We start from the raw sequence: 16,028 nt of genomic DNA, 5'->3' as shown, positions 1-16,028 counted from the left end.
TAATACAATGAAGAAGTTTACCCTGCTCAGATTTTGTCTGACATGAAGAAAGTGTACTTTACAAGGAGCTATGATTTATAAATTTTAGAATTTTCTTGGGGTTATCTTATTCAAGGTAGAAGGGAGAATGCTGACAAAGACAGAAATCTATGACAACCTCTACTGGAAGTACAAGCATGGTTGTCCATTTAATGACCCATTTTTAAAACTGTAATTAGCAGTTTAAATGGATAACTACTGTCAGGTAGCTTTTAAGACAAGTTGAATCCCTTAGGGATGCTAGGGGAAAATAAACTTGAAAAATGCTGTGTTTTCAGAAGCACAGAGAAGGCAAATAGTGGATCTGTGGCATATTGCTGCACTGATGGACAGTGACTGCATTGGGGTGCGGGTGGGGACTTGATAATATGGGTAAATGTAGTAACCACATTGTTTTTTTCATGTGAAACCTTCATAAGAGTGTATATCAATAATATCTTAATAAAAAATTTAAAAAAATGCTGTGTTTTCTTGTAAGCATCTAATACAAGTGACATTCACTTTGGGGGTTTCCTCTAATATATAATTGGGGAGGGGAGTAAAAGAGAAATGACATTTTTTGGAAACACAGTAAGGAGATTCTCAGAGCCTAGAAATCTACCAATCTGCTAAGTCTCAGTGATCAGAAGAGATATGAAGGATTAAATCAGAAATAAGTTATAAAAGTAGAGCCACACTAAGGAAAAAATTAATATGAACAATAGTGCAATTCTAAAAAAGAGCCCTGAACTGTTATTAAATGTGAGATTATGAAATTCAGAGCTGCGTCAATAACCTAAATCTTCTTCATATAGAAAACACTATAATCTAGCAAAGGTTTTTCCTCTGCATTCTTTAAAATGCTTCAAATTTAGGATACTATATGTCTTCTGTCTATAAGTGATATTCTATCTACAAGGCCAAACCAATAAACTGTATAGAGTGTTTCAGATGTGCTCTCGCAAACATTATCATTTAATCCTCACAATACTCCTGTATTTTCTATTAGTATATATGGAAACGGGGCAGAGAGGGTAAGTGACTTGCTTGAATTCATATAGAAAGCATGTGGCCAAGAGAAGACTGACAGTTATGTCCCCTGATACTGCATGAGTTCCTTCAAACTTCTGGAAAAGTTGAAAACTTTGGTCAATTATCTAAATGCTTCCAAGCATACAGTTGCCTGGAGTCACACAGACACAGCGTAAGTATCCCTCAGTAAAAATGGCAGGCAATGAATCACTCACTCCTATCTCAGGAGAGACTCTCGTTTCAAAGGATCATCTATTGCAGCAGTTATCATGTCTCTAAGGCATATTTCCATTGCTCAATCAGTTCCACAGGACAAGTGTGTCATCATCTTTCAATGCTCTGGTGCAACAACTTAAAGAATTCACACAGGACTAAGTCTGGCACTAAAAGCTGGAGGCATATTGCCTGACTTTGTGGAAGCTTCCCTTCAATTCTGCCAATTTTTACTAGTGGAAACGGTTTTAGAGCCGGCATGGGGTTACTTGGGGCTGCTTGAGAAGCTCATGAGGAAAATAGAGAGGGAATAAAATCAAGGGGCTCCCAGTGATCATGGAGCCCAGGAAAAGGCGCAAAAGTCCTCCGTGGGTATAGTGACTACGTACAGCAGACTTTTTAAACTCATGTGCATGAGTTAAATATAGTTGGACATGGGGACCACTCACACTCAGCTAGCCACTTTTTCTTCAATAACAGCTCCCAGCTACTAGCAAAAAACCCGTTCCATTTTGCCTATGATGAGGAAGAAGCACCTAAATTGATTGTATCAGGCCAAATACAAAAACTCTGCAGTGTTTCTCCCTGCCGGCCTCAGATGGCTGATGATGATCACATTCCCAGTTTATTGTCAAGTTTGTTTGCCTGTTTGTCTCAGCAAGGATGGAGTAAATGTTCAGTGGACATCTACGAAATACCAAAGTTAACGACTGTAGGTCTTTGGCCTTTGGGAATGCACCTTTCTAACAGAGAAATGTCACTTAAGAATAAAAATTAGAGATCACGTAAGACAAGAGTTAAAGTATTGGAACAATATGCAATTTCCTATTTGCTAATAACTATTCTATACTGTGTTAATTAAGAAGAAAAGTACTGAGTTATTCTTTTTGGGGGTGGGGATTTGCGACTCAAAAAAATTAAACCCAGGGCAAATTCAAGGCATAAAAATAGAGAGATTAGTACAGGATGAAAACTAATCATATATCGAATCATATAACCACCCCTTATCATAAACAGTTCTTGTCCCCTGTCCCCACTCCCCTAAAACAGTTAACCTAAAATATCTATCACACTGCATTCTGGACATATTTTTTTCAAATAGATAAAACTATCAAATTTTGACTCAAGAACTATTTCACAGTATAGCTAGGACATTCTGACTCGAGCTAACTTAATAAATGGAGAAAGATAGCAGTAATTTTTACTGCTTGCAGAACAGAATAACAGACTTCTATATAATACAATGAAACTAAACTCCCATTTAGGAGGCTCAGACAATAGAAAATATACACTGAGCCAAATCATCATAATACAATGAATTAGTATTTCAGGAAATATTTTCTCTTAATTTTAAAAAAGGTTTATGTTTTAAAAAATTGTGATTAATATGCTCAAACTTAGGCTTCCAGAAAAATTAAAACATAAAAATGTAAAGCCATCCATTTCGACAATTAAGAGACTTAATTTTAATGCTTTAGCACTTATATTGTAAAACATGAATCACACCAGTTAACACAATGTATTTTTATGTGGCATCCATGAGAAGAAAAGATAAATAAAACAAACAGATATATGGAAATAAATGGGAAACAGAACAAAACAGAAGAAGCTGTGCTAAGAAACTCCAGTAGTAGAAGGAGCTACAGAAATTAAGAATTTACAGTTTTGTGGTGGCTGGGAAAGAGATGCTGAAAAATGAGATGTCTGTTTGAATCTTACATATCCAAGCAAAAATAAAAAGTAATCATTTATTTAGCATGCAGTAAGCATTTAGGGACCTCTCTCTCTTTCTTATTTATTTATATTTTAGGGGCCTCATTTTCTTTATGTGTAAAGATGAGATGCTTAGAACAGACATTCTCTTAGGTCCCCACAGTTGTCCTACAATGCATTAGGCACTACGTTAGGTGAACAAAGAAATGCAAGACTATAACCTGGTCCTATACTCTGGAAGCTTACAATTCTTTGGAAGAAATAAAATGTATCCACAAATTTCCAAGCAGTTTTCAAAGTGGAACCAAAATGTGCTGAAAGGGTTTTCAGAGGAATAAAAAATGCTGTAAGGGATGAAAACTGCTATGAGAGATAACTAACATATAAGACTAAAAGGAGGAAAAGTGATACTTCAGGTATTCTAAAAAGACCTTAAAATGAATAGGAGTTAAATATATATATATATATAAATAGACCTTTAGTGCTTAAAATTCAGGGAATGGGAGCCATGCACAAAAATAAAATGTGGGTGAGTTTAGGCTTCTTTTGAAAAGTCCTGAATATGCTTACAAGTAAACACTAGAGCATCAAACTAGCATTAAAATACTGGCTTATACACATTATAGTATTAGAACAAATATGACTTGGAAAACAAATGACAAGAGCAGTTTTTCCCTTCCATAGACGCCCAAAGTATCCCAACAGCCACATCTGGAATTGACTTTACCTTGTGAAGTGCTTGCAGACAGTGGATCAACAAAGGAATCACTTTCTGGGTCAATAAGAGAATCTCCCAGAGTCTCTCCCATAGCAGCATGGAATAGAGATTTGCTATAATTCACACCAATATTTTGCCTACTTATTGCAAAAGACCAATCTGTTAAGAAAAAGGCTTGTGGTAGCAGCAGAACTTGTGAACACACCAATGAGACATCAGTTTCCAAATATTTGGGAGAGGTGGGAATAAGCCCACGTGGGGCCAGGCCGGAGCTGGCTGGCACCCTCCTGTTAGACATCCAGCTGTGACACATCTTGTGTCACAATGCTGTTCGCTGCTTTGGCAAGGCTTGGGGCATTACAAGGGGAATGTTGCCACACCATCTCGCCAGCGATGCACGTGTTCGGTGTCTTGTGAGAGGTGCAAGCTGTATAGTATTTAAAATGATCAGAGCAAAGAGATTGTTCAGTATGCCACTGCTTCTTAAATGGAAAACTTTAAAACCGAGTTTTGAGATACCCGACAAACTTATTAGAATAAAGTTTTTTCTAGTGGCCCGTTCCTGGTTGAAACTATTATCATCTTACCTGAAGAAAACTTTTGAATTCAAATATGTAGTCCAGGGTTAACATTTGCTATCAGCATGCCACTGAATTGTCATATTTAAGGCATGTATTCTACTCCTTCACAAAGCCCAAATGATACTGACGGCTACCCAAATTCTACAAAATGAAATAGCTGAGGGAATGAAGACTGGGCCTGACAGGGTTTACATTTTATGTATAAGAGTTTGCTTTGCAAAAACTTGATGATCATGACTTGTTTCCTAGTAAAACTGTTAGACAATACCAACATAATCAGTGCAAAATTAGTTGATTTTCCCCCTGTTGGTATCGTGTATCTTATCATCATGGTTATAATTTACCTACTTAAGATTAAACAAATTCAGTGCTTTTAGAAAATAATAGTTGATTTTCTTTAGTTACAAAACAAAACAAAAACAAAACTTGATGATTCTGTTTACCTATCTGCAGCGAATGCAGCAATGTTGCATCAGTCAGTGCTTGAACATCAGCTGATGTTTAAATGATAAATGCCATGTCCTAATAAAAAAGGGGAGTTCTCTCTGAGAAGTGTAATGGGTTAGCAGAAAAAAACAGACTTACAGAGATAGGTTGGCGAGGAATTGTGGACAGTTTTGTAATCAGGAAAAAGCTGGCTTCTTGCTCAAGGCTTTTGCCCTTTTTGGCATGGAGTAACACTAGCTAGGCCAAACTTCAAAAATGGGAGCAAGTCTCCACTTGTCCCATAAATGGCCAAACAGATTTGCAGTGACTTGTGGATTAACATAAGATGCCCCCCCCAGGACAATGTATCAGATGGCAATAATTCTCTGAATTACACTTGTCCAATATTCTACACTGAATAACTAGACATCCTGCAAGGGGACCAGCAAAAGTTTCCTCATCAATTATAGGGCAACAGCTTGGTGGGAAAAATACTTACTGAATCTCAACAGAGCAAAGTGGAGAGTTGGGCAATTACATCATTTAAACACCTTTAAAAACCAAAAAGCCTTTATTAAGGTAATTCAAGTTACTCTGACAACTATAGTTGTGGAGAATTAGTTTTATCTATGTTCAATTTGAATTCTCAATAAAGGAGTTTCTCATTCCCTCTCAATACTGGGAAATTTCCTTATATTACAGATGCAATGACATACTATTTAAGGTATGATTAATCTAAGATTCTTGGTTGAATTTATGATAGATCAAACTAAATTATAAAACTCAAGAATACATTCCTTCTTATCAATACAAAAGAACCATAATTTAAGCCCCATTCTATCTACAAATACTCCTACTCAACATCCCAAGATGTGTCTCAGGCTGGAGGGCAAATTTCACCTTTATTCCTCTTCAGTGGTAGTATCTCACCCAGTTCCCAATTATCATTTCATTGCTGCCCTCAGATTTCAAAGTCTGTCCAACTTTTTAAAACTTAACAAGTTTATTACAGTGTTCTTAAGATTATGGCAGATTATAACAATGAAAAAAATTGGTAGAATGTTACTTTAGAGTGAAAGTCTTTATAGTCTAATACTCTGTTAGTAAGATGAGAAAATGAGGCTCCCAAAACAAGTAAATTCCCCAGGTTAGACAGCTAAGTGGTGACAGGGCTGGAACAATATAGAATCTAGGTCTTTAGGGCTCTGATTCTCAGGCAGTTCTCCTCCTGGCCTTCACCAACTTCTGCTCTTAGAAGTGTCTAAGTCGCTTTTATAAAGTAGGCACTGCAGGGGTAGAGTATAGGGTGAGTTAAGGGGAATACACGGTAACATCCAAGGACTATCAATGAATAACTGCTCTTCCTTTTTCAATACCTACAGATATGAAGGGGTTGTGAGGACTTTCAATGCCCTTCTTCCTCTCAGTCCTACAGTTCCTCAATTATGATGTAGCTCATTCACACCACATAATTCTATTTGGGGGTCTTCTTCGTTTTGTTTCTGAGACCAATAGTCCAATTACCTTGTTCTCAAGTTCCAGGATAGTCCCTTTACTCTTTGGGCAATACACAGATCCATTCCTTCTGTCATCAAAGGGTATAATTTCTGAATTCTTTACCTGTTTCTCCTATTCTCTTTTTTCTTGGACACCATTCTATTTGTCTATCTACTGTGTAGCTAGACCTTCTAGGTCTCTAATAAATAGTTCTCATGCTATGCTTAACTATTCAACCATAACATTATTTTTAACAGCTACTTAATCCATAGCACCTGAATCTAACAGCATCTACTCTCACAGCACTGAACCACATTCTGTCATCCCTTCTCCCTCTAGATTATACCACTTGGAAGCAAAAACCTGACCTATTCACTATATTTCATTTGTTCATTTGTTCAATAAATATTTTTGACAATATATCACAATCTATTGACAGGCACTGAGCCAGGGGCTGGCTTGGTGAAAAAGATGGATGTGTTCTTATTTTGAGGACTTAAAAAACAGTCAATAAACAAAAACTACAATTCTGACAAACAGTTTTGAGCCTGGCACATAGCAGACTCACTAAATGTTGTTTAAACTTTTGACAGCATATCAAACAATATAGAAAGACTCCCAGGTTACTAACAAAATACTTATACAGTGTGGATTGTTTAATCATTTTTTTATGTTAGTGATAATATTTTGTCATATCACACAGTAGCCCTAGGTCATTTAAGAAATAACTGTTCATATGGACATTAAAATGGAGAAAAGTAAACTGAGCCTATCTTATTTGTGTCTAATTATGCAGCTGCTCTGTCCTTAGATATTGAAAAGACTTAACATATTTTCTTTTATAGCTATCCATTCGGCATTCCTCAAATATTCCTCAAATACCTACTGAGTACCAGATGTTATTCTGGGCATTACAAATCCAAGGTTTCTATCCTTAGTGGGTTCCCATTTAACTCATATATATAGTTTATATTTATAAAAATTATTCAAGTATACCTAAAAGAGTGATCTCTCAGCTTAATTAACTTTGAAGGTTAATTAGAATGCTATCAGAATATATTTGCTTAAAGTCATTATTATCAGTAGATGATATGTGATCTTATGAGAGTTTTGACGTGCATGTGACTTTCTCTATCTTTAAGACTTTAAGATTCCCCAGTGTCCTACTCTTGAGAATACCAAAATCTGATGGATATTGTAGTAAGATGCATACACGAGCGTGCTGGTGAATGGGACTGTAATGTAAGGTCCTGGAGTGTTGGACCACAGCTAGATGTTTTGTACACCAATCAGTGATCAGTGTTATGCCTCTGAAGGTACTTCTATGTAGAAGCCTACTGCTTTCCATCCTACAGAGAACCTCCTTTGCAGGATAGTCCTCAGTAATTTTACAGGGAAAGAGGAGGTAAAAGTCCATCTTCCTTATGCACTCACACAAAGCTAACTTAGCCTCTTTTAGTGAAGGTTGTAAGGCTTTGGGCAATGTTAAGAGGTTGAGAAGAAGGTCACCTCTCTTGGACTTTGGCGACATAGGGGTATGGACATGATTATGGGTGCAGTACACACCCTCAGCAGGCAAAAGAATGGGGATAATTAGGAGTGATCATATAAAGAGGAAGATGGAAAAGCTTATTTAATTCTGTCCTAGTTTATGACATTTGAAAAAAATGGACACTTTGGCATTTGAGAAGGCTACTCTTTGGTATTTAGTCTTCAATGTTCCTTAGAGAACCTATCTTTGGCCAAAAGAATCTGAATATTACTCAGCCAAAAAGTCCCCAAATTTTAGTATATTTAGGAAAATGCAACAAGATTCATGACAGCTGTGAATGATTCAATTTAAAAAAAGCAAGAGAATGTCTAAAATTCTATAGTTAATAAAACCAAAAGCTTTATTCAGTGTTGAGAATGATTTACATCAAATAATCCCATGAAACAGAATATTGAAAATATTTTTTGTGTTACATTATTCTTGAAAGCTAATTAAAACCTTGCTTTTTTTTTTTTTGCTATAGGTCAAATTCAGACTTTATTCTCTAGAATGAATTTAAATTTTTAAAACTGCTTTAATTGCTTTCTCTTTTATGTAAGCAAAGCTATGTCGGTATTGGCACAGAACAGTGTCCCTAGTATTCTTTTCTTTAGCTGTAATTTCATTTTAAAAGTTGCTTTGCTGAATGCTACAAGGCTATGGACACTTATGCTAGCTCCTAAAAGGTTAGGAGCTCCTTGAGAGAACAATATCGAAAACCCCTTTGGGTCTCTAGCACCTAGCAGTGTCCCTAGTTGGCAGAAAAACACATATTTATTGTTTTTGTTGACGGTGAGACCAAGAAGGAATAGCTGCTTGCCACATCTCTCTCATGTGGATCGTGCAGGGGGAGTTTAGAGACCTAATGAACTGACAACAGCATCAGTTTTCTTCCTGTTCCAATGAGACTCACGTTTCCTTATGGTACTCCAAAGGAAGCCAGAGATAGCTGCTCACAACCAGAATGACTACCTAAGCTCATGCGCCTCTTCCCAGAGCAGCTGCCTTTTCCTACTGCAATTAAAGTTGGCTTGAACCTCATCTTCCAGTGGTGGTTGCATCAATTCAGGGTTTCTTCACAGTCACAGGGGACACAATGTGGGTGAAATGACATTCCAGTGGGACACATGCCTTCTAGAAGAACAAACGATGCTGCCTCCTAAGATGTAATTCCACCACAGCCTTCACAGCAAGCCCAGTATCACCATGGAAAGAGATGAGGGCTGTTGAAAACACCTGTCATTTATTTTTTAAAGGCAAAATACACTCTTTAATAAAAAATTGGTATTTGGTACAGATTTTCAGAAAGTAATGTATTTTCATTTATTTTAAACTAACATGCCATTTTGATTTAAAGAAAAATAACTCAAGGAAATGATGCTAATGTGTAGCCAATACCTCCAGTAGATGAATATTTGATATTTGAAAAGGTCTTTTTGATCCTGAAGCAGTGTGGTAATATGAAGAAGCACCCTAACATTGGAGCCAGAGGCCTAGGTTTCAGCTTCTTAGATGGGTCCAGACACAGACCTGTTGTGTCAACTTTCTGGGTTCACAGTTCCCATCGCTAGAGTGAGAAGACCTTTCTGCAAAATAATAATCCTTAAGGCTCTTTTGGGTCCTAATGTTGAGATGCTTAACAGTATGCCTGCAATTAGTTTATTTAAAGTATAATGTATTATGTATATGTATTCTATTCCTGGTCTACTCCTGAGTTACTATTTCCTTTTTTTACCTGGCTAATTGGGTGAGCATATGAAAGGCAATTTTGTCTGGAAAAATAAAGTCCAACAGTAAATTAAAAGTCTCCAAAGAAACACCACTTGAAAAAAACTTTTTCTTTTTTTCCCTTCAAAAGTTAACTTGTCTGTAACACTTGAAAAAAGAGTCTAACCCACCCAACCACTTTCTAGGGATCGACTGAACAATTTCCAAATTACTGTACCTTTGAGCCAAAGACGTCCTGTCTAAACTGTGTTAACTTGTCCTTGTACACAGTATCTGAAATTCTCCAGTAATTTGGTTTGTAATGTAACAGGATACCATGGGCAGTATTATCAACTGGGGCATCCTAAACCTCTAAATTTTTTTCTTCATTATTCAGTTTTCATCAGTTAATTTTTCAAAATCAATTATATGGAAATTGCCTCAGTAACATATCCTATCTCTGGTGAACCACACTAGGAATCCTGAAGCAAGCTTAGAGCCACAGAGCTCTATGCAGGTTTGGTTTATGTAACATTAGAAATTTACCAATTTGGCAATTGTGCTAAAGGAAATATATGGACTATTGAGACCACAGACTCACATAACCTATTATCAGGGAAATTAACATATCTTAATTTTTTTCATATAAGGAAAATGGGTCCCAGAAAAATTAAACGACTTGCTCAAGGCATTCCCTAGATAATTAGTAGCAAAGTCTGAGGCAGAAATCAGGTTTCTTCATTCCCTATCCAAAGCACCAAATTGTGCTCTATTTCATTAAAGTAATACAATAAAATGTTCAAATAAATTGTTCCAGTCCATTATCCTTAATGCCAACAACCATGTTAAAAGTCTATCAGCATGAAGTATTTGTACTATGATATGATTCACTTGTGGATGAATCACCTATAAGAATGGCATAATTCAATCACAGAGTTTGGAGACAGTACTTTCTATGAAGTAGGTACTCAATAACAACTTGCTAACTAGAATTTGGTAATATGTGAACAATCAGTTCAGGAATTCCTTTTCCTAACAAATGTCCTTTAGTCTCATTTTTAGATTCTTCAGGAGTCCTAGTATTCTGGAGTTGTTCTGGTACAAATAGCTGTCTTTTCTAGTGATATACTTCCTTATTAGAAAATAATAAAATTCCTATGTTAAAATTTCCATAATCTCCATTTTTCCATTTTAGTAAATTTTCATTTCAAACGATACCCAGTCCACATCCCAATTTCCCCAGTTGACCCCAAATGTTCTGGTTAGTTCCAAACCTGAGTCTAACCCAGGATGATGAAATTCATTTGGTTGTATGTCCCTTAGGTCTTTTTAAATCTAGCACAACCATCCTCCCCCACACCTGGCTTCCCTTAATTTTAAGGCCACTGACTAATTGAAGAGATAAGGCCAATTATCATGTGGAATCCCTCACTCTTAAGATTTTCCTGGTTGTTTTGTTTTCTTGTGGTATCATTTAGCTTGCTTTTCTATCCCTGCATTTCCAATAAACTGGATGTTACACCTAAGGACTTACGGATTCAAGTTAAACATTTCTGACTTGAGTGTCACAAAGATGATGTTCTATACTTTCTGTTCCATCACATCAAAGACACCTACATGACTGACCTTTAGTGATGCTAAGTCGGGTCACTAATTTAGAATGATAATAGTCTGATCACTCCCTTGTAAGGTTACTTTTTTCTCCTTGCGACCAGAAAGCAATCTGTATGCCATTATTTGGCATTAAAAGGATGTTCAGTTTTACCCTCACTCACCTAAAGATTTTAACACACTTAATAATCTTTTCCAGAATCAATACTTTGAGTTTATGAAATTAAGTTTTTTCAATTCTATCACACCTTCCATACTTGTTAGAAGTGTAACATTTTTTCTGTGAGGTAGAGCTTTCCTTTGGGGACTAAAACTGTGGGGATACCCTGAAATACGGTTTCTACTGAAAAGGCAGAATGAAAGCTTAATTTGTTCTCTGTTATTAAAAAGGTAGCTATCTTCAAGACCAAACTTTCTTGTTGAGGCATATCTGTTTCTTCTGTTCGTTGAGTGTTTATATCATTAAATACTTAATATCTAAGTTTTTCTTTTTTCAATTATTTTTAGGGGATTTTATTTCAACTTCACTTGTCTCTGTTTCCCTTGATCCTATGTCCAGGACACCCATCCTCTGGTTCTTTAGGTGTCTAATCCTTTTTCTTGTTATTGCATATACAAAACCACTCATCAACCCCTAATAATAAAGGTAATGCTTCAGTTTTACCTAACACTTTTCATTAGTGGGGCTTTTCAGTTTTTAGAAAGGGGTTATTCCTAAATTATAGGGGACAAGTAGAACACAAATTAAACTAGTTCTTCCAAAGTAATGTTGTGTGTCAGCATAGTTTCAGGAAGAGAGTCTAAGATTCCTGACAGGTTTGTGGACTAATTAAACTACATTCCAACCACCTTGTTTGTTCTTTGTATTCCAGAAGTGTTTTTCTTCAAACATACTGAATTCTAGGAAGTAAGAGGCTATGTTTTTATATTTACAAACATGAAGCCCATTTAAATGAACTTTTCATTTTAAACATTCAGAAACATCTTTATAAACACAAAAAAAATGAGAGCAAGACTAAACATGAAAATGGACAAGAAATAACTTTTCCAATTCTAGAATAAGTGCCACCCCCTAAAAATAAAAAGAAATTTAGTCTTAAATGAGTCCTCCTAATTATGTTTTTATTTATCTATTGCACAGTCAGATGAACAACTCAAAATGCCTAAAGTCATTCTGGGCAAGTTGACAAGCATCCTACACACTGAAATGAGAAACGGGGAAAAAGGCCAGATTGCTTAATTGTTACTTGGGAATTCAAGGAGGTGGACAAGCCAAAATATTTATGGAGACCAAAGAGTACAACTTCTTCCTTAGGCAGCAGGAGAAAACAATGGGCCAGATTCTCATTATGTATGATTTTATAGGGATGATTCCACTGTATCGTCCATTGTTCCTTTCATGTACTGCCTAAAGGGGAAGTGTGTGGTTATCAATGGAAGCACTTCCCTGACAGTTACAGAGGATGAGAGCATAGCCTCTGGGAGATTAGTGAATGATGGGACATTCAATCTAGTATGGAACTTTCAGATAAATATTTTGGGAATATTTATCTAAAAGCCCTATGCATTAATGTCAGGAAGTTTTAGTGACCAAATAATTAATGTAACATGCAATATGCCAAGCTGACGAAAAGTGCTTTGAAAAAAAACATTTCGAGTGGGGAGAAGGGATGGGATGGGGTGGGTGGAGATGATACAAATAGGCGATTGAGGTAGGATACGGTATTCACAGACAAGGATGAGACTGTCTTCCCTGCAGGAATCTTAGAGAACATGAATTTGACTCCCTCTTCATTTACAGAGGGGAAAACCAAGTCACAAAGAGGTTAAGTGACTTGACCAAGGCCTTGTCCAAGATAATGTGCAGTTAATGACAAAGTCAAGCTAGACTCCATGATATCTTACTTACTGAACCCTCTTTCTCTAGTTCCACTAAAACAGTATTTTTTCAGATAGGTCTCCTTACTCGGAGGGAGAGATGTATAGATATATATTCTTAGGGAGTTCTAGGAAAAAAAGCCTTAATGAATTTTTTTTTCTGCCACAATTGTATTGAGGTATATTTTACACCTCATAAAGTACATTTCACGTGTAAAATTCAGTGAATTTTAGCAAATCCCCTGAATTTTGTAACCATCACTATAAATCAATTTGTAACATTTTCACCAATAAGATCTCTCATGCTGATTTACAGTCAATCCCAGTTCCCACCCCCAATCCCAGGCAGCCACTTTTCTGCCTTTATAGAACATATAAATGGAATCCTACAATATATGGTCTCTTGTGTGTGGCTTTTTTCACTTAGTATCATGTTTTTGACGTTTATCCACATTGCAGCATGAATCAGTCATAAATTCCTTTTTATTGGGGAATCGCCTAGGCTAGGCTGTGAATGAGAAACTGTATTTTGTTTATTCCTTTAGTTGATGGATATTTAAATTGTTTTCCATTTTTAATGAAAAGTATGTAATTCTATGTTTTCAATTTTTCATTTCAGTGATATAAAATTTGCAAACATTCATCATTTGGGATTTCTGGACATCTGGAAAATCTGGATGATTTACTTACAAGTAGGTTTGGTGCCACACGTCTGTATTCACGATTTCACTGGGGCCCAGTATTACTCCTTTAGTTGTGGGGGATGAATGGCAGAAAATATTTTAATACGTAAATGATTCATTTGCATTAAGTGAAGTTCCACTGAGGCCCAGTAATGCCACAGGAAGGACTGCTTCACAGCAGAATCAACACAAGAAAAGCTGAGGGATGCCATTGCAAGAATGGCATTAAGTAGCACAGGGTGTAGAAATCCAAAAAGCATGTGTCGGAGCAGTCATTTCCATTTTGAACCATTAATTTGAATATTAAAAGTTTTGTGACTTGCTATTTTGTTTGTTTTGCTTGTATATGAAAGCTACAATCATAAAAAAGTTTATGGCTAGCTTTGCACCTATTTAAGTTACATTATAATAAAAGTTGTGTGAACACTGAGAATGACAAGAATTTTTATCCTTCAAAGAAGTCTGTACTTTACTGAGGTAATACTAAGATAACAGTATAAAATAACTGAATCAGACTTTTAAAGAGTTTCTAACCTTTTCATTTTATAAGTAAGGAAAAAAACAGGTGACATAATGTGAAAAACGATACAACTAGGTAGTGATAAAGCTGGATCTAAAACACAGGCTGTTCAACTGCCATGGCTACAAAACATTTATTCCGAGTTGTATATTGCTAATCTCATTGAGCCCACAGTCACTTCACAAATAAGACATCCACTGAGATTGAGACAAGAAACAGACATGATTTTCTAAATCATATTTTTCTACCAATGACTGAATAATGATTATAATCCAAACTTTAATTCAGGATCTAAGATCTAGTATTCACATTGTTGCCATGAGGAAGAAAGAAAAGATGTTTTAGCTAAATTCAAAAGTCAAATGGCAGAATGGTAAACTTGCAAAGAAGCAGAAGACCAGGGCTCAATCTTCAGTTCTGCCCCTAACGCTGTTTATGAACTTAGGCAAGTCATGACAGTTCTGGTCTTAATTACCTATTTTTAAAATGAATATAAGGAAAGGAAGGTATAATAGATGACTTCTAACACTTTTTTTCTTAGCTCCTCCATTTAATGAATTTTAAGAGTTAAAATTATTCATCCATTATAAACTCTTGTCCCTAAACATAATCACACCGAACCTCTGCATAGGTTAATAATATTATTATAATCTTCCCACATCCACCCACTCACCTACTTTATTGTTCACTATTTCCTAACATGTAGCTTTAGTGCTACTCAAAAGGATATATCTACTTGCTGCTATGTACCTATGGTACATAGTAGTTGCTCAATAAATGTTGAACGGATGCATTAACATGTGAATAAATGTACATATTCCTATTTTCTGCCATCCACTGAGCCTTGTTTCTGGTTTCCTGATCTTAATTTATGCCATAAAACTTAATGTTTTTCTTGATTAGTGCAAAGTAAATGTTCTCTGAATGTCAATCCATTAGTTCTTACTCCTAACGACTCATTGTACATAGAGTCAAAAATAGGTTTTTATACCTAAGTTGTTTCATGTATGTTTGTCTTATTCTCCATGTATATTGTTGTCCTTCGAAAACATGAGAAGATATGCCTTTTACATCTTTTATTATTATTCTTAGCATAGCATTTAGGTGTTCAAGATTTGACTGATGGATTGTTAATTCCAAACAGATAATACACTGTCTTTTCAAAGGCCTTCAGGAAAGTATCCTACTCCAAATGTACATGTCCACAAGAAGCTCAACCCCTTGTTTTTACTTTCAGAAGAAGCTCTAAGAAAGATGGCTACATTCTTTGAATACTGCCCTTATACAAACCCAAAGACCATTATTCAAATACAACCTTTCTCTTCTTTTACCTTCTTTTCTTGGATAAAGAATCAGTTTCTCATAACTAGTTCTTTAGACTGGATTCAGTTTTTGGTACTTGCAAGTTCTAGGATAACTAATTCCTTGAGTTGTACATAGTCTTGGATGGAAGGACAGGTTCTAATCAAGTCCCTACTATTTACCAAAGTCTTTGCGCAAGTAGCTGGGCATTTCCAGGTTTCAATTCCCCGTATGTGAAATGGGAAGTAATTCCTGCCCTGCCTTACAGGGATGTTATTAGGATTAAATATTTTACTGTATGAAAGAGCTTTCCACATTTTAAAGCTCTATGCAAATGTAAGATATTTTTATTTTCCTGTTGTTACCAGAATGCTAAATGCATCTTCCTTAAAGTTGTCATTAAGAGCTTCATTGAATAAAAATTTAAAAAAAAAGATGTGTGTGTGTAAGAAAGTTGAAAGCAACTATGTTATAGTGCTGACATTAATTATTTCTGGGTGATGGATTGAGTGATTATTTTTTGCTTTATAGTTTCTGCATCTTTCTCAATAGTAGTTGTTACTCTTAGAATTTAAAAAGTTATTTAAAACAAAGACTG

The 16,028-nt window shown here is 35.8% G+C and overlaps 1 protein-coding gene across 7 annotated transcripts in view; it reads right to left on the bottom strand.

Annotated features, from left to right (window-relative positions):
- The window catches only part of PPARG (peroxisome proliferator activated receptor gamma), a 119,474-nt gene that overhangs the window by 61,661 nt on the left and 41,785 nt on the right, over positions 1-16,028 (bottom strand). Inside the window, exon 1 of one of the 7 annotated variants that reach the window (XM_017655848.3) lies at positions 3,704-3,840. The exons of the other annotated variants lie outside the window; for them this stretch is intronic. Within the exon in view, the coding sequence (XP_017511337.1) occupies positions 3,704-3,785 (82 nt within the window). The 5' untranslated portion in view covers positions 3,786-3,840. Of the gene's footprint in view, positions 1-3,703; positions 3,841-16,028 lie in introns of those variants that run through there. 7 annotated transcript variants of the gene reach the window in all.

The sequence above is a fragment of the Manis javanica genome, chromosome 3, assembly GCF_040802235.1.
Source record: "Manis javanica isolate MJ-LG chromosome 3, MJ_LKY, whole genome shotgun sequence".
Classification (NCBI taxonomy): Eukaryota; Metazoa; Chordata; class Mammalia; order Pholidota; family Manidae; genus Manis; species Manis javanica.
This window is presented reverse-complemented; position numbering and strand designations above follow the sequence as displayed.